This window comes from Callithrix jacchus, chromosome 20, assembly GCF_049354715.1.
Source record: "Callithrix jacchus isolate 240 chromosome 20, calJac240_pri, whole genome shotgun sequence".
In the NCBI taxonomy this organism is placed as follows: domain Eukaryota; kingdom Metazoa; phylum Chordata; class Mammalia; order Primates; family Cebidae; genus Callithrix; species Callithrix jacchus.
In genome coordinates this window covers 14,212,538-14,235,104 of record NC_133521.1, presented here as the reverse complement: position 1 = coordinate 14,235,104, position 22,567 = coordinate 14,212,538, and the positions used below count along the sequence as shown (strand labels likewise).

The 22,567-nt window shown below is 53.6% G+C and overlaps 2 protein-coding genes and 2 pseudogenes across 5 annotated transcripts in view; 1 reads left to right on the top strand and 3 right to left on the bottom strand.

The window, feature by feature from the left end:
* AMFR (autocrine motility factor receptor) overlaps nucleotides 1–1,908 on the top strand; it is a 60,365-nt gene extending 58,457 nt beyond the window's left edge. For all 3 annotated transcript variants that reach the window (XM_002760964.6, XM_035282579.3, XM_078358213.1), the window contains exon 14: nucleotides 364–1,908. In XM_002760964.6, the coding sequence (XP_002761010.4) occupies nucleotides 364–511 (148 nt within the window). In that variant the 3' untranslated portion in view covers nucleotides 512–1,908. The remainder of the gene's footprint in view (nucleotides 1–363) is intronic.
* Nucleotides 1,909–5,811: 3,903 nt separating this feature from the next.
* Nucleotides 5,812–22,567, bottom strand: part of GNAO1 (G protein subunit alpha o1) — a 168,398-nt gene continuing 151,642 nt past the window's right edge. The window contains exons 7-9 of one of the 2 annotated variants that reach the window (XM_002760959.7): nucleotides 12,727–12,880; nucleotides 8,130–8,345; nucleotides 5,812–7,134 (exon numbers count right to left, since the gene is read on the bottom strand). In XM_002760959.7, the coding sequence (XP_002761005.1) occupies nucleotides 8,158–8,345; nucleotides 12,727–12,880 (342 nt within the window). In that variant the 3' untranslated portion in view covers nucleotides 5,812–7,134; nucleotides 8,130–8,157. Of the gene's footprint in view, nucleotides 7,135–8,129; nucleotides 8,346–12,726; nucleotides 12,881–16,311; nucleotides 20,899–22,567 lie in introns of those variants that run through there. The other variant, XM_035282587.3, reaches the window with a different exon arrangement.
* Nucleotides 16,623–19,755, bottom strand: LOC144580605 (uncharacterized; annotated as a pseudogene).
* On the bottom strand, nucleotides 19,857–20,472 carry LOC118149762 (uncharacterized; annotated as a pseudogene).

The following is a 22,567-nucleotide window of genomic DNA, read 5'->3' as shown; positions in this document are numbered from 1 at the left end:
GGCTGGTGGCAGCTGCAGCAGGTGCATCCTGTGGATAGAGAGGTTTTGTCCCAGCTCTTGACTGCACTGCATTCTAGCACTGCATTCATCCAGTGGGTTTGGGCCCTGGTGGACCCTGTCATTGTGGGGGTTCCATGCTGCGCCTGTGGGTGGAGGGGACGGGCAGGGAGAGGCAGCATGGAACAGCACTGGAGGGTTCCTCCCTGGTGCAGACAGAACTTGCGCCCATCTGTTGGGGGCTGGATGTCTTTGTTATGGGTGGTGCTGAGTGACAGCTTCATGAAGGTGCCCAGCCATGGGGAGATGTGTTCCACAGTTACCCTCTCTCCCATGTGAGAGAAAAAACTCATCTGTTTTTTCTAGGCGTTTCTTGAACAAAAGTTCTGAAGATGATGTAGCCTCAGAGAGCTTCCTCACCTCAGAAGGTGCGTCCTCCGACCCCGTGACTCTGCGTCGAAGGATGCTGGCCGCCGCCGCGGAACGGAGGCTTCAGAAGCAGCAGACCTCCTAGCGCTCCTTTGCCTTCCTCAGCCGCCTCCTGCGGAGAAGGCCTGTCCCAGTTCTGCTCGCCATGTGGAGAAGCGGGCTTGACTGCATTGCCGCTGTATAAAGCATGTGGTCTTATAGTGTTTGGACAGCTGACAAATTTAATCCTTCTTTGTAATACTTTCTGTGTGACATTTTCTTCCCCTTAGAAACACTGCAAATTTTAACTCTAGCCATGATCTCTTCTGGTGTTGACTGGACTGCCTGGAGTAGGGGACGATCAGGAGGGAGTGAGCAGTCGCCTGCCTGCAGCAGGCAGCCTCAACTCTTGCCTCATGCGTACATCCCACAAATGCAGGTGTCCTGAGCGCCACATCCAGTGGGAAGAGTGGGGGAGGGGGGGAGACGCCCAGTGTGAGCCCGTCCCCACATCATGGGGTAACATCTGTTAGCAAACTGCTGTCCTTGTGGAAGCATGCAGACCCATGGGCTCCTGGACCCCTGAGCCAGAAGGGCAACTTGGAATAGGAACTCTTGGTTCAATACCTGAGGCAGAGCGGGGAAAGCCCAGGGCTGTAGGGGTGACGGAATCACCCTTTCTGTCCCACTTCATCCGGGACTGACTTTCTGAGACCCTAATCGAAAGCCAACTTGATTTTCGTGGCTCTGGTGCTCCTGCATCTCATGAGTGCGTGCCGTGGGTCCCCTCCCCTCCCAGCATTTCCTTGTCCCCTGTGGACCTGGGGAGTGTTAAGCAGCAAGCTTTGGTTTATAGTTTTCGTTTATTGGTCAAGTAAATTAGGCAATGCTAAAGCCTGTGGGCTTGGTCCTTGAACAAGATGTGGGCCTTGCGAGATGGGAGAGTAAACCTTGAAGGGCTTTACTGAAGAAATAAAAGGTAACTTTTGTATCTTTTACCCGGGAGCTGTGTTTTCATAGCTGTGTTCTTCCTGGTTTAATTCAACAGAGACGGTAAAGTGTGAACCTACATGCCTTGGAGCAGACTCAGGTCCCAAATCTCTTCAAATTCTTCACGTTTAACTTTAAGGATTTGAACTGTGCAGTCGTAGGTTACAGACTTCAGTTTTATGCCCCATTGGATTACTTTTTTTTTTTTTTAACTGTTTGAAAGATTTGTTTTGTGGTAGTCCTTTTGGGAAGAATCCAGTATTATCCATAATTATTGGCAAAGTTAAATGTATTTTACATAACTGAAAGTTTTTAGAATGTTGAAAAGTAATTGAAAAAGGTGATAGGTACATTTTTAGGCAAAGATAATTTATTTCAATAAATCTTTCAAAAGCCTTACCTTGAAATGCTGTTAGTAAATTTCTGTGATTTTTTAAAAAAAATTTGTTTTGCTGAGAGCATAGCTATTTGTTTTTATTGTAAAACAACAATAATAATAAAAAGCAAACTCTACTAGTGTGTTGTGTGTGGCTGGAAGCTAAGGCAGCTGTTTCCAGAAGTGCCAGCGTTAAATCTCATTGATTCGGATTTTGTGAGCACTGGTTTGGTTGGAGGGTTTTTTCCATCTTTTTGAAGTGATAACTTTTATTTTTCCTAGTAGTATATTTGGAGAGGGCAGAACTGAATTTTTCTTTCCCTTGTATTTATATCTTTTTTTTTCAGGTAAGTGGGTAGCAAAAGATTCTTTTACTCTCCTCAAATTATGTTATGCTTTACACGTTGCACCCATTATAAATGCTACGAATTCCATGTGTTTGCCTGTTTCTGATATGTGAAAAGAAACAATTGTTTATATCGATTTTAGAGGGTCTTGACACGTGAAACAGCCATACCACACTGTTCAGAGCAGGAGCTTAAGTAGCTTAAAATGACCCAAAAAGCGAAGAAGTCCTCAGTCCGCCCATCCATTTCACACCTGGGCCCTGGAGGGTTTCGCCACTTCCTGGGGGCGTCCAGGTGCCTCAGGTGCTGAGGGCAGTTATGATGGTGGGCTGCTCCTCCCAGGACTCGTTTGGCTGCCCTGGATGGCTGCAGGGTCAGGCAGATGGCCTTCACGCCCAGTGCCCGGAGAAGCAGCGCTCAGGCTGGGCTGTGGGTCCAGGTTTGTAAGTGCAGCACAAGGCGTGGCCAGGTTCTCTGGCGGATGGTGGTGGAGCTGCCCCTGGCCTCTGTGGGCCCTTTGGGAATGAGACTCTGTTACCCCCTCCATTTTCTTAGTGGCCCTGTTTTGTTGACCTCCCGGGTTCTCTTGAGTTTTTGTTTTGTTTTGAATTGTGAGGCTTTTATGTACCATAGAGGATGATGGAGCATGTGGCTCTTTCACTTGTGTTAATGTGAATCCAGGTGCCCAGGTGGCCTCTTGTGCTAAGTAGACAAAGTGCCCTTTTATCTGTAGCCAGCAGACTTGATCCTCTCTATGGTGGCTTTCAGTTCTGCTGGAGCAGGACACACATGGAAAAGGAAGCCGCGGCCTTGCTGAGAAGCCCTGGCAAGGAGCAGTGGCTGCCCACCTGCCCTCAAAGGCCCTCCAGCATCTGGGGCCTCCGCCTCTCAGGGCTGCTGCTTTTCTGTTAGGTTAGACGTGGCTCCAGCATGGCTGATGTTAGAATCACTGGGGTGCCTTTAGGTGGAATCATTTACTGTCAACAACTGAGGTGAGCCGCCTCTGGCAGCCATCACACACAAGGTCAGGCCCTCATAGTGTGGGACAGAGCAGTCTCTGCGGCCAAGGAGATCCAGTCACGAAATCCAAAAGACGGCAGCGTTGAGAGGAATCTGCAACTCTTGGGGTCCTGTGTGGGAAAAACAGGTTTCTCCCCAAAAGATGAGTCTGTGGTGCTTTTTCTGTTTTCCTTAAGGGCTCTGAGTCATTAGAGGTCCCCTCTAGATCTTTTCATTTGGTACCCGAGATGGCAAAGAGGAAGAAAGAGGAGGGAGGAGGGGAAGTAAGCGGGAGGATGCTTAGGAAACGAAGCACACAGAGAGAACAAACACTTTTTTTTTTTAAAGAGGGGGTTCCAGTTGACTAGAAAATATTGCCAAAAACAGGATCCCAAAAGAGAAAAAGTAGGAAGGCCTTACCAAGGTAAACATGTATCTTGAATATTGGCTTTTAATTTATAAGCTGATTTCCAACTGTAGAGCCCTTTAAAAAAAAATCCTTTCAAGTCTCTTATTACCTGATTTTAGCTGGGACAAACAGCTGATATTTCTGGATTTTGAGTCTTTTTAACCAGAGATACTCTCCCAAGTGGCAAAGCCTTATCCCCAAACATCAAAAGTCACCCAAATATCGAACCAAAAGGGACTGATTCTCTGGAAATGGAATCAGCTGTAGCAGTGAAAGTGCCACTTTTTTTTTTTTTTTTTTTTTTTAAATCTTGCAGGGGATCCAAAGCAGGCAGTTTGAGCATTTTAACTGATCTCAGATCTGATCTCAGCCAAAACGTTACTCGGATCATTCTCTGGATGTTAACATTTCAACATCAGGGTCTGTCATTAGTCCTGGCTTAGAAATACAAATGTGTTGGATCTGCATTTTTATTATCTCCATGGGTAGTTTTGTGTTCATTTCCCCCCTTTAGACAATTACTCTTTTAATTACCTTATTGCCCTAAGCAACTGCCGGCTAGGCAACAAAGGCTCATCTTGAAGCCCCGTCTTCATTGGGTGGTCTAACTGGGTGAAAAACGGTTTGGGGAGGTTCACGGCGGCTCTGGGACTTTCTCAGTATGAGTTTCAGGGCGGAGATCAAAGACCTGGAGGGTTTCCGCAGGTGGCGATGTTGGATATCTTTTTGTGTACCTCCTAATAGAGGCAATTTTCTCAGAATTTCTTTTAGAAGCTTTATTAGGTGCCATTGGAAGTAATTCTCCTATTTGATTTGGTTCTAAAACTAGTTTTTTCCAATTGTGTGCACAGATAAACTGGGGGGTAGGCGGAGGGAAGGAATCACTGTGGAGCTTTAAAAACATATAGATAGGTTCTGCACCACTCTCCTTGCTCCAATTTAATTGGCTTTTTTCCTGCATCCTTTCCAAAAAATGCTGCGACCTCCCTTCTAAGAAAAATGAGGCAAAGAAACTTGTTGGTTTTGTCTGCAAAACTCATTTGAAAGTTGGGGAAGAACCCTATTAGAATATGGCTCAGTTTTAGAGAAATTCAAATATGCCATATATAGAGAATGTGAGGGTTTCCTTCAGCCTTCCATGTGGATCTTGGTTTCTTACAAAGTCAAGTTGTGGCCTGGATTGCAAACTTTCCTCTCAGTAGAGAGAGTAAGTCATGTGCTCCTTTCTGCAGGTAACAAGTTAGAATTTGGGGAACTGGGGGAAAGCAGAAGAGGTTTAAGTGGTCCGTGGACTGGTTGGGTATTTCTAACAGTACCTCTTGTTCTTCCATAGTCTCTGAAACAATGTCCCCTGCCTCCACCCCCTTGATTCAAAAGACTACTGGAACTTGCCCAGAGAGGCCTTTCTGAGCCTATAATTCCCATTTGTTGGAATGTGGAGAGGATTCCAGGTAACTGACCTCTTGGGGCCTCCCCCGTCTCACTGAAGACTCCATGATGCATGATGCTCTTGGCTGCTTGGCCAGTAAGTGGCACATGCACATTATGCAAGGATTTCAGTGGGCTGCTGTTGCCTCCAGGCCCCTGTTGAAACCGATTTGCTAATTATCACAGCAAAATCCGGCGATGTAGGGGGCGGTGAGACCTACAGCCTCGGGGAGGTACAGGAATCAAACTCCGTGTCCCCCACCGAATTGCTGGGTTACCCACTGTGTGTCCGGCCTGCAGGGGGCTTCCTGGCATCCAGGTGCAGTTGGGGCGCAAACCAAAGGCAACCTTCCTCATCAGGCTGGGCCCAACCTCCTCCTGGGCAAGTGAGTGGCTGGGACCTCTTGGGTGCAGATGGGCTCAGGCAATTGGCCTCATTCTTGGAACCACCCATCTTCCCACTGTGGGGGGACCACTTGCTGCAGAAGAAATAGGATCCTGCGTGATAGGAGAGGCGGCTTACCTGCCCTCCTTGTATTTCTTCCTTCCTAAGCCTCACTTCCACCTCACTCTCGAAAGCAAAACCTCGTGACGGTGAGAAGGTGCCAGGCACTAGGAGGAGAGGCCATCGCAGGAGAAAGTGGCGGCTCCCCTGCCCTTGTTCCTAGGTGGCACTCACCTCAGCTGCACTCTGAGCTGGGGCCCCAATGACAGCACTGAGGAGATGGGCAGGACCTGGGGGGGACTCCTAGCCGCTGGCCTCCCAGCATGTACGTCGAGTCCCTCCTTCCCTCTCCTGCCAGACGAAGCCCACCCCATAAAACCATCGTTGGAAGGCACAGGGTGAGACTCAGGAGTACAGACAAACATTCTCTTTTATTGAGCTACACAGGAATTTTCCATTAGTCAGAGAAGTAGACTGGCAGTGTGTAAGATATCACAGAAACCTCACCAATTGGGAATAGAAAGGCTTACAAAGACCCGTGGGCTTTTTTTTCTTTTTTCCTTTTTAAGATTTTTTTTTTTTTAATTTTTTTCTGTTTTGTCTTTTTGCCTCCTCTTTATTTGAAATGGCTGTGACTGGTCTTCTTCAGCAAAGATTAAGTCTTAAAAGTGAAACCGTGAAGAGGTTTGGGGTTTGGGGATTAGTCGAAGTAGAAATGACAGGATTGGTCATGAAAACGGTGGCTTTAATGTAAACACTACATTCCATCTTTAAAGGTTTTTGTGGTTTTTTTCCATCTTGTGGTATTAAAAAACTTTTTTTTTGTTCTTTTTGTCTGCAGCACAAACATCCCCACATGAGAGAGCGGACACAGGTCAGCAAAAGAAAGGCAGAGGTAGGGAGGGGCGCACGCACGAAGGAGGGCGTCGGCAGGGACCGGAAATCCAACACAGCAAAGGGAAAAACCACGACCTGTTTCCCAAGGACCAGGAAAACTGATCTGCGGGGGGTAATACATTGTACTCAGCAGGACAAAAAACAAAAACTAAGAAAGAAACCAAAAATACCCCACAAAGGCTATCCCTAGAGAGGGAGTTGGTGGGCAGATTGTTTTCTATGGGGCTGGATTTCCATATACGATGGGTGTTACTTTTGGCAGCTACTGGCCAGTGAGAGCTGTGCTTTTTCTATACAAACCTGGAGTGAGTGTGTGGCGGGAGTGGCTTGGGGCCGCGAGGTGGCGTTGGTGGTGTCTGGGCGGCCGGCAGGCAGCAGGGTTTGCAGTGGCCTGTGTGGCCTTCTGGAAAACCTGGCCTGAGCACACTCTGTGGACCAGTGCACCGCACGGGAGCCCCAGGTGGCAGATGGACCTGGCACCCCAGCAGGAGCACCAGGGACCAGGCCGCAAGGTGGGATGGGGGCAAGCATGGGTGCAGATGGGTATGTTTTATTTTGCAAGAAAAAGAAAAATATGGATGAAATGGTGAGTTTTCCTTTTTTTTTTTTAAGCTACAAAGCACATGAGAAATGTTCTTTTTTTTCCTTTCAAATTCTAAATGTGAAGACTCAACTAAAACCGGATTCTACAGCATTCTACAGAAATACACAGCCGTCAGTCACTCTGGGGTCGTAGGTTAGACAGGGGCTTGGTACAGAAAGGCTGTGTGTCTTACAAAGGCCAAAAGGTCATGCTACCAGGAGATCAACGTCAACAGCAAAGAGTCCATGAAGCAGTCTGTAGAGAGAGAGATAAGGGGTCCGGTCTGACCATTTTCTTTGATTTTAAAAAACAACCAACCAAAAAACCCTAGAACATTTTGATTAATGCTGTGATGGGGCGAGATGGGGCAGCAGCACAAGGGGTCAGAAACCCCACTGGAGCCCATCCCCGGTGCCTGGGGAAGCCTGGGCCCCCAGGACCCTGACTCGGGTCAGGCCTGCAAGTCCGGCCCTCCCCAGGCCACACCTGCCCCCCTTGCTCCCCGCCTTCCCACATGCCCTCTTGGAGTGGGGCTGGCTTCAACTCTGCAGGTGAACTTCAGTTCCCTCCTGTCGGCTGCTTTTAGAAAGCAGACCAAGTCTCCCTGTTCTCTGATTCTTGTCATCTTAACATGAATAAAGAAAACTCAGGAGACAGTGGATTGGTCGGAACAATGATTCTTCTACATTCCTGAAATTAACCACCACCACCCGAAAGAGAAGCAACCTTAAATTGTTCTGTTGGGAGTGTAGGGTGAGAAGAGGCTTAGGGCATTGGCCATTTCTGAAAGAGTCTGGAATTTGCCAAGAGCAGGACGGAACAGAGGGTGCAGAGGCTCTGAGGGCGGAACGCAGAGAGCTGGTTGGGCCAAGGCTAGGCCTTCTCTGCCATTCCCTTGCTCTCAGAAATGGGGCTCAGAGAGGAAAAGCCCGGGGCTATCCTCAAAAGGAGGGACTTCCAAACCAAATTCCCATCTGGACATGTGTGAATGTGTACACACACACACGTGCCTGCACACGTGCAGTCCCAGGAAAACCTCCATGAGTTATGGAATGGTGGTCAGTTCTGTCCACAGCTCTTTCTAATACAAACTAAAAAGATTTTTTAAATATATATTTGTATATATATATATATAAGGTTTTATGCCTTTTTAAAGTTTATTTACCAACTTGCATTTGTTAGTGGGGAGTGTGTGTGTGTGTGTGTGTGTGTGTGCGCGCAAGCTGTTCTGTGGGTGCTGGAATCATTACCAAATAGGTTGCTATACAGGACAAGAGGTCAGTACAAGCCGCAGCCCCGGAGGTTGTTGGCAATGATGATGTCGGTGACGGCGTCGAACACCACCTGGATATTATTCGTGTCTGTGGCACAAGTCATGTGACAATATATTTCTTTGTTGGGTGAGCGGTTTTTGCTTTCAAATTGTGCTTGGATGTAGGCGGCTGCATCTTCATAGGTATTGGGGCCTGTAACAAGACACAGAAGAACAGGGAGAGGCCCTGGTGAGCGCTGTAGGTGGACAGAGCTGGGGACATGGAGACAAGAAGCAGGTTGTGGTGTGTCCCAGGAAGTGGGATGAGACAGGAGGGAGCAGTAGGAACTGCCGGACAGTTCCAAGCTGTAGTTGCATTTTAAATTAAACGACTATTAGGTTGCTGCAAAAGTCATTGTGTTTTGCCGTATATATTATATATATACACAGATTTTTGAGAAGAGTTTTGCTCTTGCCAGGCTGGAATGCAGTGGCAAGATCTCGGCTCATTACAACCTCCACCTCAGGTTCAGGCAATTCTCCTGCCTCAGCCCCCTGAGTAGCTGGGATTCCAGGTGAGTGCCACCACGCCTTATTTTTGTATTTTTAGTAGAGACGAAGTTTCACCATGTTGGCTAGGATAGTCTTGAACCTCCTGACCTCAGGTGATCCATCTACCTTGGCCTCCCAAAGTGCTGGGATTACAGACGTGAACCACCACGCCCAGCCTTGCCATTACTTTTGATAGCAAAACTGCAATTACATTTTTTTTTTTTTTTTTTTTGGAGTGGAGTCTGACTCTGTTGCCCAGGCTGGAGTGCAATGACTGCCACCTCCGCCTCCCGGATTCCAGTGATACTCCTGCCTCAGCCTTCTTAGTAGCTGGGACTATAGGCATGTGCCACCATGCCCGGCTACTTTTTGTACTTTATTTTTTTTTGAGATGGAGTTTCGCTCTTGTTACCCAGGCTGGAGTGCAATGGCGCGATCTCAGCTCACCGCAACCTCCGCCTCCTGGGTTCAAGCAATTCTCCTGCCTCAGCCTCCCAAGTAGCTGGGACTACAGGCGTGCGCCACCACGCCCAGCTAATTTTTTTGTATTTTTAGTAGAGACGGGGTTTCATCATGTTGACCAGTATGGTCTTGATCTCTTGACCTCGTGATCCACCCGCCTCGGCCTCCCAAAGTGCTGGGATTACAGGCGTGAGCCACCGCGCCCGGCTACTTTTTGTATTTTTAATAGAGATGGGGTTTCACTGTGTTAGCCAGGATGGTCTCCATCTCCTGACCTCGTGATCTGCCCACTTTGGGCTCCGAAAGTGCTGGGATTACAGGTGTGACCCACTGCGCCTGGCCTGCAAAACTGCAATGACTTTTGCATCAACCATACACAGGCTGAGCGTTTGCCTGGCCAGAGATGGCAAAGACTTGGACTTTGCAAGACCTCTGGCTGTTTTCACAGCAGATCCACCTGGGAGCCCTGCCTGGGAGGGCAGTGGCTACAGATAACCCTTTAGCTTCCTAGATGAACAGACTGAGGCACTGCCCCATGGTCTAAACCAATCCTGCTGATAACAAGAAACCAAGAAAACAAAGTCTGGAGAGGGGCCTGCCCAGAAAGGCGGAGGGCACTCAGTGGGACCTGTGCTCCCTCCTCACTGATTTCCTCTAAGAAGAGGCCACTCGGCAGGGCTGGCAGCATATCCTTAGTAGTCATGGTTCTTGAGTGAGTGACCAGGCCATGGGGCACTGGTGTCCCCAAGGCGGGAAGTTTAAGGGACATCAGCATGCATGATGCCAATGGGGGGGCCTCTGTCCCTGCCAATTCCTTGGGTGTCCCCTTGATCCTGGCCAGGGCTGGGTGGGGCTGTCGGCACACCTCTGGGTAATAGGGTAGTTTTATAACCAGTTGCAACCCAAGCTCTCGTGACTCTGCTGTGTAGACAGTTTTCAATTAAAGATCCTAAAATATGAACCAAGGCAGAAGTGCAGAAAAGCCCCAAACAAGAGACATCCCATTTCCCTCAGTGCCACTAGGATCTGGCCTGAACGGAAACGATATGCTATTTTGGATGTGGGACGATCCTTCCCTGCGCCAGAGGCCCTGCCTCATCCTCCAACTGTGGGCCGAGGGCATGAGCCACGGGATGAGGTGGTGGGACTGGGCCACTGGGAGGCTTCCACAGCAAGGAGTGTCTCCTATCCTTTAAAGACAACCAGAAGACCTGGCTCCAGCCCTAGACTCTAGGCCAGTGATCAGCAAATATAAGGGGCAAGGGGCAGGGGGTGGGGACATCCTTGGGTGGGGTGTCACGGCAGAGACCAGCTCTGGGCAGCCCAGCAGGAGTGCCCGAACCCACAAGGCAAAGCCTTATTCTTGATCCGCTGGTGCAGAGATGCCAAGGGTGGCCGGCCTGAGCCCCCAGCACGGCTGTTAAGGATTGGACAAAGTGACCCATGTGGACCCTGCCAAGGAGCTTCCTGTCCAGGAATAGCCGAGCTGGGCATAGCCCAGGGTGGAAGGTGGCCATAGGCAGCCGTCCAGGTGGGAGGGGCCTTTCCTGTGTCTGCCAAGCCCAGTGTCCTCACACAGCCCTGCTGCGGCCTGGCCACACTGGCCCACATGTCCCTTAGACAGCTGGCCGCCACCTGCCCCACCCCTGCTGCTTGTTTTGTGCCCTCACAGGCCTGCGCTCTACGGGGCCACTGCACTGGTGACCATCTGTCATCCATGATATCATCTGAATTCAAACTGGATCCCTCTGAAGGCCCTGGAGAACTCATGTTTCCCAGGTGCCAACTGACTTGGTACTTGCACTCCACAGCAGTGAGACTGGCCACTCTCAAGTCTGGCCCCAGTGGGACGCTGGACAAGAAAGCGCTGTAGGGTTGGTCCTGCCCCTGAGGGTGGCCCTGGCCTGAGGGGGCCTACTGGGCTCTATCATTGTGGCCAGGAGAGGTCAGCAGTGGCTTCCCAGAGTGGGCTGCAGCCTGGCTCTGCCCAAGGGTCGCCTGGGGTTGGCCTTTCGGGGCCTGTCCTGTGCCCTCCTGCCCTCGTTCCACCTTGCAGAAGGCACCTCCTCCATGACCAGTTCCCTCTCCCTGGTTTCCATCTTGTGAATAATACCAATGGCAGCCACAGCCAGCGCTTCTGTAGACCTGGGACCAAGCAGCTGTCCCTCCAGTCACCCTTGAGGTGGGCATAGGGTGGGCATGATTATCCACTATGGTGCTCAGATTAGAATGAGGCACAGGTGACTGAGCAACTTGCTGAGCTGCAGGTGGTCTGGCTCCAGAGGCGACCTGGGCTGTCCTATTGGGACTTGTTCAAGAGCCTTGAGTGCAGGGCACAGTTCCTGGCCCCATCTCCTGCTCTGGACGTTGGGAAGGGCAAGAACCGCCTTGTAAATTCACATTAGCGTGAAGCATCAGTGAGGACACGGGCTGTGCTCAGAATGAGCTGATGGGCCTTCTTCACACACTGCTCCCAGCTGTGGGGAAGGGTGGGGCGCCCAGCATCAACCTCTGCTGGATGTGGGAGCCCTGTGGCTGGGCCTGGGGACGTGTGTGGCCCCGGGACTGAGCCCATGCCCAAAGTCTTACTCTGGGCTGTCAGAACATGGGTTCCTGGCCTAGTCAACCTGTGCCCTGACCTGGTGGATGACAGGACACCTCCTCCTCCATGGCAGGAGTGCTGGCCCTCTGCTCTTCGGCCTGCAAAAGCGACTCCCACCCCAGGCACCCCCAGAAGCTTCCCAGCCCCCAGAGGGACCACGGCTGGGCTCTGGCATTCCATCAGCACTGCTTTTAGCCATTGGCAGCACCTCAGAGCTGGCCCACCCCACAGAAGCCACCCTCTCTCATCCATCCATGTGCAAAGAGTTTCATTTGGGGGTGGGGTGGGGGAGGTCTGTGATACATTCCCCTGAGAGCAAGAAAACAGCCCCAGAGAAGGCAGGAGAAAGGGAGACAGGGATGGAGGCAGCTTGCAGATAGCTGGAGTGGTTGGATTTAGGGCAAAGACCAAGGGCTGAGGAAGAAGGGGAGAGAGGAAGCACGATGGGGCTGGGGTTGGGAAGGGAGAGCAGGCATGATGTGGGATGGGGTGGGGTGTTCTGGCTGGGCCCAGGCTGTAGAGAGGAAGCATGTTCCAGGCACCGAAGCAGGGAGCAGAGAAAGCAGGTGGGGCCAAGAGGCAGCCCAGGCCTGCTCACAGGCCACATGTCCACCTTTCGGTTTCATGCAAAGGTGCTGTGTGGCCGTGGGCAGGGGTGAGGGGAGGCCACTGCTGAGATTACAGGAGGCTCTCCTGAGACCTCTTCTAGAGGGAGACCAGGAGGAAGGGGGAAGCCCGTGATCCTGTCCTGCGCCCTGCTCTCCACCATGTCACTCCTGAGTCCTTTGGTCATAACATGTATCTTAGGAGGGGCCGTTTCCACCACGCCTAGGGCTGTGTCCTGGAAGCCCAAACCTGGTGGCACAGTGCTGTTTCTTCCTCGCCCCACCACACTCCTGCAGTGGGTCCCGCATGCCAGCCAGCCCCAGCCCCTGAGCCAGGGGAGGGCTTCCCCTACACAGCACTGCCTGGCACCCACCTGTGTATTCAGGAAAGCAGATGGTCAAAGGCGACTTCTTGATCTTCTCGCCAAAGAGATCTTTCTTGTTGAGGAAGAGAATGATGGAGGTATCGATGAAGAACTTGTTGTTACAGATGGAGTCGAAGAGCATGAGAGACTCGTGCATGCGGTTCTGCGGCCGCAGGAAGGGAGGAGAGAGGACAGACAGCGGGAGGTAGACACAGAGACAGGGAAAGAGAAGGAGAGGATTAGGCTTGACAGAGGGACTGGGCTACGAAGCAGCTCCTCCCAGAGGCTGCCAGATGGAACTTGAGTCGGTCACACCTCACAGCACATCTCATTCCCTGCTTCCAGAGCACCTGTCATGTCAGGGCCAGAGGCAGAGACTAGACTGGGCACTAGCCATGGCTCTCTGGGGAGGCTGAGGACAGGGTGACCCAGGCTTCCTCACTGCAGACCCAGCTATGGGAGGGTCTCCCAGCACATGTGTGTGTGCGTGCCTGTGTTGTGCCTGTGTGCCTGTATATGCCTGTGTACATGTGCCTGTGTGCATGCCTGTGTGCCTATGTACGTGTGCCTGTGTGTGCCTGCCTGTATGTGCCTCTGTGTGCATGCCGGTGTGTGCCTGTGTGCGTGCATGCCTGTGTGCCTGTGTGCATGCCTGTGTGCGTGCCTGTGTGTGTGCCTGTCTGTGTGCCTATGTACGTGTGCCTGTGTGTGTGCATGCCTGTGTGCATGCCTATGTACATGTGCCTGTGTGTGCATGCCTGTGTGTGTGCCTGTCAGTGTGCCTATGTATGTGTCTCTCTGTGTGTGCATGCCTGTGTGTGTGCATGCCTGTGTGCCTATGTACATGTGTCTCTGTGTGTGCATGCCTGTGTGTGCCTATGTGCAGTGTGCATTTGTGTGTGTGTGTGTGGATGTGTGTGCTGGGAGTAGTGGAGGCTGGACTGGAGCTGGAGAGCTGGGCTTTGGCCCTTCCTGCCTGGACCTCTCCTCCTGGGCCCATCCTGGGTTGGGGGATGTCCTCTGGGAGTGGTGCGAGACTCCAGGCCCCTCCTGTGATCTGAGGGGAAGGCATGCCAGGTCTTGCCAGCATCCTGGGGGCCACCACTCAGGGGAGAGGCTCCTGGCAGGGTCACTCCAAGAGTGCCTGGAGGACTGGCTGCACCTCCTCTGTCTGGGTCCTACTCAGCTGCATCTGACCCTGCATGGCGTTCTAAGCAAGGCAGATGTGGAGGACCGCCCTGCACACAGGACGCTGTTTAGCAAATGGATGAACATGATGAGCACCCCAAAGAAGCTGAACCAAGGGTCCAGCCTTCTGCCCTGGGCAAGAACTCTGCTTTGAAATGCTGAGCACATTCACTTGGGTAGTCTGTTTCTCTGTGAATCAATCCATTTCTGCACAGGGAGGGGGAGGAAGGGACAGTTTCCCTTATGTTCCCCAAGGACCCCGTCCTAGCCCTGGGAGCTTGCCTACTGTAAAGCCAGCTCCCTGGATCTAAAGCCCAGAGGTGACCCAGGCTAAACTCTACCTCTGAAGTAAGAAGAGTGACCCAAGTAACAGGAAAAAGAAGAGAGCTGGTGTAGACGCCACTGAGCGTTGTTCATGGGGAGAACGCCTCCCCAGGGACAAGCACACCGTGGGTGCTGCCGAATTGCTGGTTCCCGCCACACCACCCTCCCTGAGCAGAAGGAGGGCAACAAAGGTCAAGTGACCACACTAGGCACCGAGGCCCACGCTGTGCCAGCACTCTCCCTGCCTCGTGTCAATTAACCTCATCCGCCCTGAGGGGACACCTCGATGACACAGCTGGGCCAGATCCAGAACTTATGCAATGGGTCTCTCCGGTCCCTATCAGGCTGTGTGGGACTTTCGAGGAACCGATGCTAACAACAGCGTGCAGGCCCCGTGCACCTCACGGCCAGTCTCCCTTTCGTATCTCTCCCATGCCTGCATCATTCTACCAGGACACATAAAGGCGGCCTGCTCCTACTGACTGAAGTTGATAGGTATGAGGAGGGGGTGGCAGAGTTCTCAGCTGCCTCTCAGGGACACCTGGACAGCTGGCACGGCTTTATTCCCCCTGCCCCCTGGAGCTGTAGTACCTGGCACTGCCTTTACATTCTGCGAAACAGATTCAGTAAACTCATATGATCTCATCACCTCTCCTGTCCTCAATCAGTGAATTTCATTCTCAATCCCCAGGAGCATCTCCCTGTCATCTGTGTGATCTCAGTGGGGAACAGCAGGTCTCACTTGCCCTGAGCCATCTTGTTAGGGTCTGTTCATAAAAGGGCATCCAGAGGCTTCTAAGGCCCAGTGAACCCAGATTCAGGGCCTCAGGCTCCCCACACTCAAGCTAATTGAGCCACATATGAGGGCAGAGTGGCGAGGCTCTGAGACCAAAAGGATTCCACAGGAACCCGCTCCCCACTCCAGAGCCACCTGGGCCCGCAGCTGCACAGAGAGCCAGAAACCCACAGCCAGAGCCGCGCTCCCTCCCCAACTGCACATCTGCCTGGGCACTGCCGGGAACCGCCACTTGGGTGACCTGAGTTGGGAGTGGGGACTGTGCCCCTTGGCCACCACTGAGCTTAGGTGTGGAGGAGAAATCAAGGCTGGCTCATTCAGCCTCCACAGTTCCACTGGCTAAGGCTCAGCCCCTCCACAGCCCCCGTGCCTCAGGGCTGCAGAGCACGACTCAGACTCACAGACTCAGACTCTTCCTGTCAGTACTGACTGACATCTGTGTGAGGCTCTTGGCCAGGCTGCCCCAAGGACATAAGAATGACCACGTTAGACTCCTGCTCTCTGAGAACTCAGAGACTAGCTGGAGAAAGAGGAAGCACAGTCTGTGGTCTCAGGAATGGCAGTGCAGGGGAGGGCTTGGGAAGCAGAGGACAGGCAGAACCAAACCTGACTTTATGGGGAGAGGGCCTTGGAGGGAGCCCCAAAAGATGGCTGATCCTGGAGACTCAGGTGGGGGACGGAGGGTGCTCAGCAGGGCACTGAGGAGGGGAGTTTCTGCAGGGCAGGGGAGATGCCGGCACTGAGACCCCCACCAGTCCCCCAGGCCTGACCACCCTCCCTCTGCACGCTGCCTGGAACCTGCCACCAAAGAGCCGAGAGCACAGCTCATCCTTGCAAGCACCCTGGAGGAAGCAGACGCCGGGGTACATTCAAAACAGAGATGCTACCATTTGAGAAAAGAGAAAGAATCCAGGGTTCACAGATGGCTGACAGCCCCTGCCACTGACCTCCACCTGCCCCAGGCTGCAGTGGATGCCCAGGAGCAGCAGGAAGCCGTGCCAGTACAGTCAAGGCCACTGCTGCATCACCCACAGCAGTGTCCAGGCGGCCGCCAAGCTTGCCAGGACAGGAAGGTGGCTCGGCGCAGGATGGGGCAGCCTCCTGTCGGACGGCGATCCTGACAGAGCACCCAGTCGCCCCAATTCTCTGTCCCCAGCAGAAGTGTGCCTGCTCTGCCAGGCTGCCTACGGTCCTGGGACCAGGACGGGGCAAGGCCCGAGGACACATGCTGGGCAAATGTGCCTGGCAGGAGCTCCCTGGGCCCTGACAACACACCACACTCACGCTAGGAAAGCGGGTACTTTTTATTAATGGCAGGTGACTAATAAATACATTATGGCAGCCAATAAATTATTACAATAACTAGAGATTTATTAAACCAACAAGTCACTCTTCTTACAAAATCACAGTTAATATGGGGTGGATGGCAGTGGCAGGGTTGGGAGGTGGGACCACTGCACATGAGAGAGACGGCTTTTCTAAGGAGGGCCTGGGGCGCCTGAGCCCACCTGGCCTAGAAGGGGGAGGGGTACATGGGGAGGAAGAAGGTGCTCAACAGGGGCAGGGTGGGGGACAGTGGGCTGAGCTAGGAGTTGGGTCAGAACCAGCGGAGTAGAGAAGACCAGGAGCAGGAGGGGAGGGCATGGCTGCCCAGAGCTGGGGGAGAAATGTGGTGGGAGGGGAGGGTGGGAAGGAGAGGAAAAGGGAGGGGAGGGGAGGGGGGTCACAGGAGCAAGGGAAGAGAGGGGAGGAGACAAGAGGGGAGAGGGAGAGAGAGGGAAGGGAATGAGAGGGGAGGGGATGGGGGCCATAGGAGCAGGGGAGGAGAGGTGAGGGGAGGGAAGGGGAAGAGAGGGGAGGGGAGGGAAGAGGAGAGAAGTGGGGAGAAAGGGCCACAGGAGCAGAAGAGGAGAGGGGAGGAGAGAAGAGGGGAGGGAAAGGGAGGGGAGGAGAGGAGTGAGGGAGGGGGCCACAGGAACCATGGTGCCTTGGAGCTGCCGGCTCTGCTAGGAAAGAGGGTAAGTCTCTGTTGGTGGTCTTGGTGCACTGGGCCTGGGGATGAGAACTTCTCTTCCAGGGGGAGCCCCTCTCTCATGGAGGGGATCCAGGAGTTCGGATTGGGGGCCATTCTTTCTGCTTTCCCCCCAGCCTGCCCTTCTTTTACAGGGGCCTTCGTCTGGCTGGAGTGGGGTCTGTCTGGAGGCCCCAGCTCCTCTCTGGGCAGGGTGGGGTTAGGACTCTGCTTGCTGAGGGGTGGGAGCCTCCATGGCAGCAGCCTTTGCCCTGGCTCTGTTCCCTGGGCTGCTGGGATCTCACACTCTAGGCTGGCGGCCTGACAGCGGGAACTGCCTGGGGGTGACTGCCTTCGGCACAGCACACTGAACTCTGGTGGCCGTGGATCTGGAGCCAGAGCCTCAAGTATCCATTCCTGAGAACTGCCAGGATGTGCCTGAAGGCATCCAGAGGCTCAGACAAGGAAAGATGCGGCCAGAGGAGACTCTGTGCCCCAGACTTCTTGAAAAGGGGGCAGGCAGGCCAACAGCCGAGCTGGAGGAAACAGTGCAAGTGTTCATGAAATATCCACCTGGGATTGCAGTGGACTTACTTGCCAAGAGTGCACCAGGTAAGACCAAGAAAAAAAAGCAGGGTGGCCAGGAAGGATGCTAGCTAGAAAAAGGAAGAACTTCCAGAATCAACCCCTGGGTGCTAATTGTAGAGTGTTAGGTGGGAGCAGGGGCTAAGCTCCCCCCTACAGGGCTCATGTTGGCCAAAGGAAAGGGCGTGGGTGAGATGATCCCTGGGCCTTCCCTGTTGGGGGTGTGTAGACAGCTTAGTTATGGCGCTTGTAGGTGGGAACCTACGGCCGCCTCTTCTGAGAATGCTCAGGGGAGACCAGTGCAGACCATGGAGGGCAGGAATGCCCCCAGTTCCCACCAGTGGGAGCTGGGCTGTGGGGACGGGCTAGGAGACAGAGTTGTGTCTTGGTAGCAGGTGTGGTGGTCTTCTACCTGGGCTCTGGGGTCCCCATAAAACCCAGAATGCCAAAGCTGTTGGCCAGGGGCCCAGGCTGTGCTCTCTGCTTGGGGCTGGGCAGACCCCATGCCCTCCTCAAACCAGAGAGCCTTGGGGACCTCTATAGGTACTCAGAGGGAAGGCCAAGACCTGGTTCTTATGATGGCCAGTGATGCAGGGCACAAAACCAGCCCATAGGAATGAGTGGCAGGCACAATTTTCATAAGTTTGGCAAAGCTGCTCTTTGTAGAAATCAGTTTCCACTTGGCCTGCTAAATCCAGGCCATCAGAGAGGTTACCATCACCCCTCAGAACACATGCAGGACCACCGTGAATCAGAAGGCCGCCTATGTCTGGTCACTCACAACACTGCCACATCCACACCCACGACGGAGCCAAATCTCATCTGTCACCCTCAGTCACCCCCTCAATGGTGGAGCCGCCGGTTATGACACGAATGACAGGCATCATGCACAGGGAGAGAATTTCTCCCTGAATACCCCCGAGGGCCAAGGACCCCCCAGCAGGCCAGGGTGGGAGGAGTGAGAGCAGTGCAAGAAACCAAGCAGGACGGAGCATCCAAGAAAAGAAAAAGGCAGGATGGGGACGAGGGCAGGAAGGCCTGAGCACCCCTCCTCCAGCCCCAGTTCTGTGATGGGGAAGGCCTGGATCGGGGGCCTGGACCCAGCCTGGTGCTCTGGCCACTGTGGTTGAGGGAGGCTGCTGGGGGACATGGAAAACCCTCCAGTGATTTCTAACTCCAGGGTGATGGCCTTAGAGGTGACCAACAGACCCCCTTTACCAGCTGCTTTTGAGTCTGGAGTTAGTCTGGAGCAGAGTTAGGGGCACAGCTGGCCTCACCCAGGATGGGGCTGCTGAGAAAGAACTGCCATGTCTTCCGTGTTGGACAGGATGGCTTAGCTGGCCCTGGCTGTCCATGGCAGGACACTGAGACTGCTGGCTCCCAGGGCCTGTCCTCTGCCACGTCGCGGCACCTGGTGCAAGGTCCAAAACATGGCCCAGGTGAATAAAACAAAAGTGGACTTGGGCTAATGGGGTGGCTCCTACAGCCTGGCTGCCAGAGGCTCCCCAGGCACCAGTCCCTGCAGGTATTTGGCACTAGGGAATGTCCCTGGGTCTCCTGGCACCACTCGGAGCTCTGGGCTTGTGGGTCCAACAAGCCCAGAGCTGTTGGTACAGGTGCTTCCTGACTCTGGGGCAGCCCAGGGGGCTGCATGTGTCCAGAGTGGGGGCAGGGAGAATGGAGGGCTTGAAGAGGGAGGCAGGGGCCTCTCCGGGGGTGCCCTCCTCCCTCATGTGGCACATCCGGGTCCCCAAGCACAGCCTGCTGTACAAGCATATGACGTGCCTGGGTGTGGGTGGCAGCCTCAGCCACCTGGAGGCATCTTGGAGTGGGAGGGGTGTGTTGATTGCTCAAGGCCAGCCAGACCTTTGTCACCAGAAGCTACCCCACCCCTTTCTGCTCAGGGACCTCAGCAGTGAAGCCTCCTCTAAGGTGTCCTGTGACTCTCCCCTTAGAGTAGGGGGCAGGGGAGTGTGTATGTGCTGACCTGGGCCCAAATGCTCCAGGGTGTCAGCCCCATCCCCTGCTGTCCTCTGTCCCCAGGGGCTGGGAAGACACCAAGGGCTGTGGACAAACTCCCGGATTTCTTCACCAAGACAGTGAGGTTGGGGAGCACTGGCTGCACGGTCCACATCCCCCAGACCTCTGCAACTACGGGGTCCCCAGCCCAAAGGTCTTTGCTGGTTTGAGTTGAATTCAGTATGGACTAGAGAAGAAAAAACATCTATTCACACCTCAGAGTGACCACCAGAGCTCCCAGTGATTGGAAAAAGGAGATGAGTCACCCTTGGGCCTTCAAGAACTGGGGAGGAGGTCCCAGCCCAGGTGACACAGGAGCCTTAGCCTCCCTGCCCAGCACCTTTCACCTCTCCCTCCACCCCTCCCTCCCTCCATCTATTTGAGCCATCAGTCAGTCTCAAGAAGCATTTCCAGGCCTCAGAGGAGTCAGGGATGGGGGTTCTCTGGGAGAGCCAAGGCAATGGAGGATGAGCAAGAGAAGGAAGGGCTGAGACCCAGGGGAGGGCACAGAGAGTTGGAGGCCATTGCCAAGGCCTGAGCCCTCCAACCCACACCAAGTTGGCCTGGTCCCACCCTGGCTTTTGTTGACGGAGCTGCCCTCAACCAGAGACCCCAGGCAAAGCTGAAGGATGGCTCCCATGACCCACCCTGCCAGCACCCTGCTGCAGGGCCGTCGGCGACACTACACCATCCAAGATGACAGGAGGACACTCCGAGGCTTCCAGTGAGTCATCAGGTGCAGGGTGTGCCCATCTGGGCCACACAGCTGCCCTGCCCTGCCCTCCCAGCTTCCCGATAAAGCACCCAGAGATGACGCAGAGGCCGTGAGCATGGAGTCTCCTGGCCTTTCAGCGTGCACTCAGCGGTCCCGCCTGCCCCAGCGTTACCACAAGTTCTATGTTGGGGGTGGGAGGGTGGGTGGAGGATGCTCCCTCCTCCCTCCCTTGGTGCCAGCCTCTGGGATCATCTTCCTCAAGTGCAAAGAGTGGTCTCAGAGTGGTGGAACCTGGTTCCAGGGGAGGGGGGCAGCAGGCCAGGCAAGGCAAGGGTGCTGGGTGGGGTGGCCGGGCTCAGTAGAGTCCACAGCCCCGCAGGTTTTTGGCGATGATGACGTCCGTCACGGCATCAAAGACAAACTGGATGTTGTTGGTGTCCGTGGCGCAGGTGACGTGGGTGTAGATCTCCTTGTGGGCCGACTTGTTCTTGCTCTCGTACTGGGCCTGGATGTAAGCCACGGCTTCTGTGAAGGCGCTGGGGCCTGCAGAGCAAACAGGCAGGGGGTGGTGAGGTGAAGGGCCCATGGGGCTGCCTGGAGTGGACAACCCCAGTCTGGCCTGTGTGGCTGTCTGGCCATGGGCCTTTCAGAGACAACTGCACAGGGAAAGCCTGAGGGAGAAGACCTGAGGGCTCGGTGAAGTTAACAGGGGGCCTGGATCCAGTCAATAGGACAGATACAGTGTAAAAGTCATGAAAGATAGAAAATATCAGATCTCCCAGTATATCACCTGTATTTATTTATTTAGTTTTTGAGATAAGGTCTCCTCTGTTGCTCAAGCTGGAGTGTGATGGTGTGATCAGGGCTCACTGCAACCCCCACCACTTGGGCTCAAGTGACTGATCCTCTCTTCTCAGCCTCTTAAGTAGCTGGGACTACAGGTGTGTACCACAACACCTGGTTAAGGATTTTTTTTTTAGTAGAGATGGGATCTCACTACGTTGGCCATGCTGGTCCTGAACTCCTAAGCTCAAGTGATCCTCTCCGTCTCAGCCTCCCAAAGTGCTGGGATTACAGACGTCAGCCACTGTGTGGCCAGTCAGTTGTATTAAAGGGAGTACTGTTTTGTGAAACTGCTCTTTTCCTTTTATACATGCATTTATGAACTCCATCCTCCACTTTTTGTTTTTGTTTTTTTTTGGAGATGGTGCTCTATCGCTCAGACTGGAGTACAGTGGTGCAATCTTGGTTCACTGCAACCTCCGACTCCCAGGTTCAAGTGATTGTTCAAGCCTCAGCCTCTCAAGTAGCTGGGATTACAGGCATGCACCTCCACGACCGACTAATTTTTGTAATTTTAGTAGAGATGGAGTTTTGCCATTTGGCCAGGCTGGGTCTCGAACTCCTAACCACAGGTAATCCGCCTGTCTCAGCCTCCCAAAGTGCTGGGATTACAGGTTTCAGTCACTGTGCCTGGCTATTTATGGACTCCTGAGGCAAACGACGTATCTTACCACGGGTCACGTGCAAGGAGGTTTGAGGGCACTGGGGTCATGCAGGTAGCCCTGGCCAATGCACGACCTGCAGGTGGGCCCTTTCTTTTGGGAGTCCACAGAGAAGGCCTTGACATCACCTCCATGGCCACTGCTAGGCCAGGTGGGAGGACGTGCCTAGAAGCTTCTGGTTTCTGATGTCATTGCGTGGCTCACACGCTGCCTTCCTCAGGGGGCACCACATTGAGCTGGTTCCCAGGTGGGATTAGGGAGAGGGGAGTCTAGGAGAGAAGCTTCTAGTTTGGAAATGGGCAGAAGCACATGACCCCAGCTTTACCCTCAGACTCCATGAATCCATGCCATGCATAAGCAGGGTTTCGACAATCTGTGGAGGGGCAGCAAGGAGGGGAGCTGGAATTCAGAGCCTCAGCTGGAGTGGGCTGCTATGCAGAAAGCCTGGAGGGTCTACCAGACCTCAGCTCTTTGCTACATCTGGGCTGGACGTTGGGGAGTGTCCTAGAACTGCAGCTGGCTACTCAGGCTCCCTCATTTCCTCCTCCTTCCCCATGTCAGCCCCAAACTGGCCTTGGTAACTTGACCTACCCACCTGTTTCTACTGCCCCACAAGCCACAAGCCTAGGTCAGTAGGGCAGGATCCACAGGCCCTCAACTATGGCTAGAGAGGAAGCTGGCTTGGGGGTTCCAGGGAGGCTGAGCCC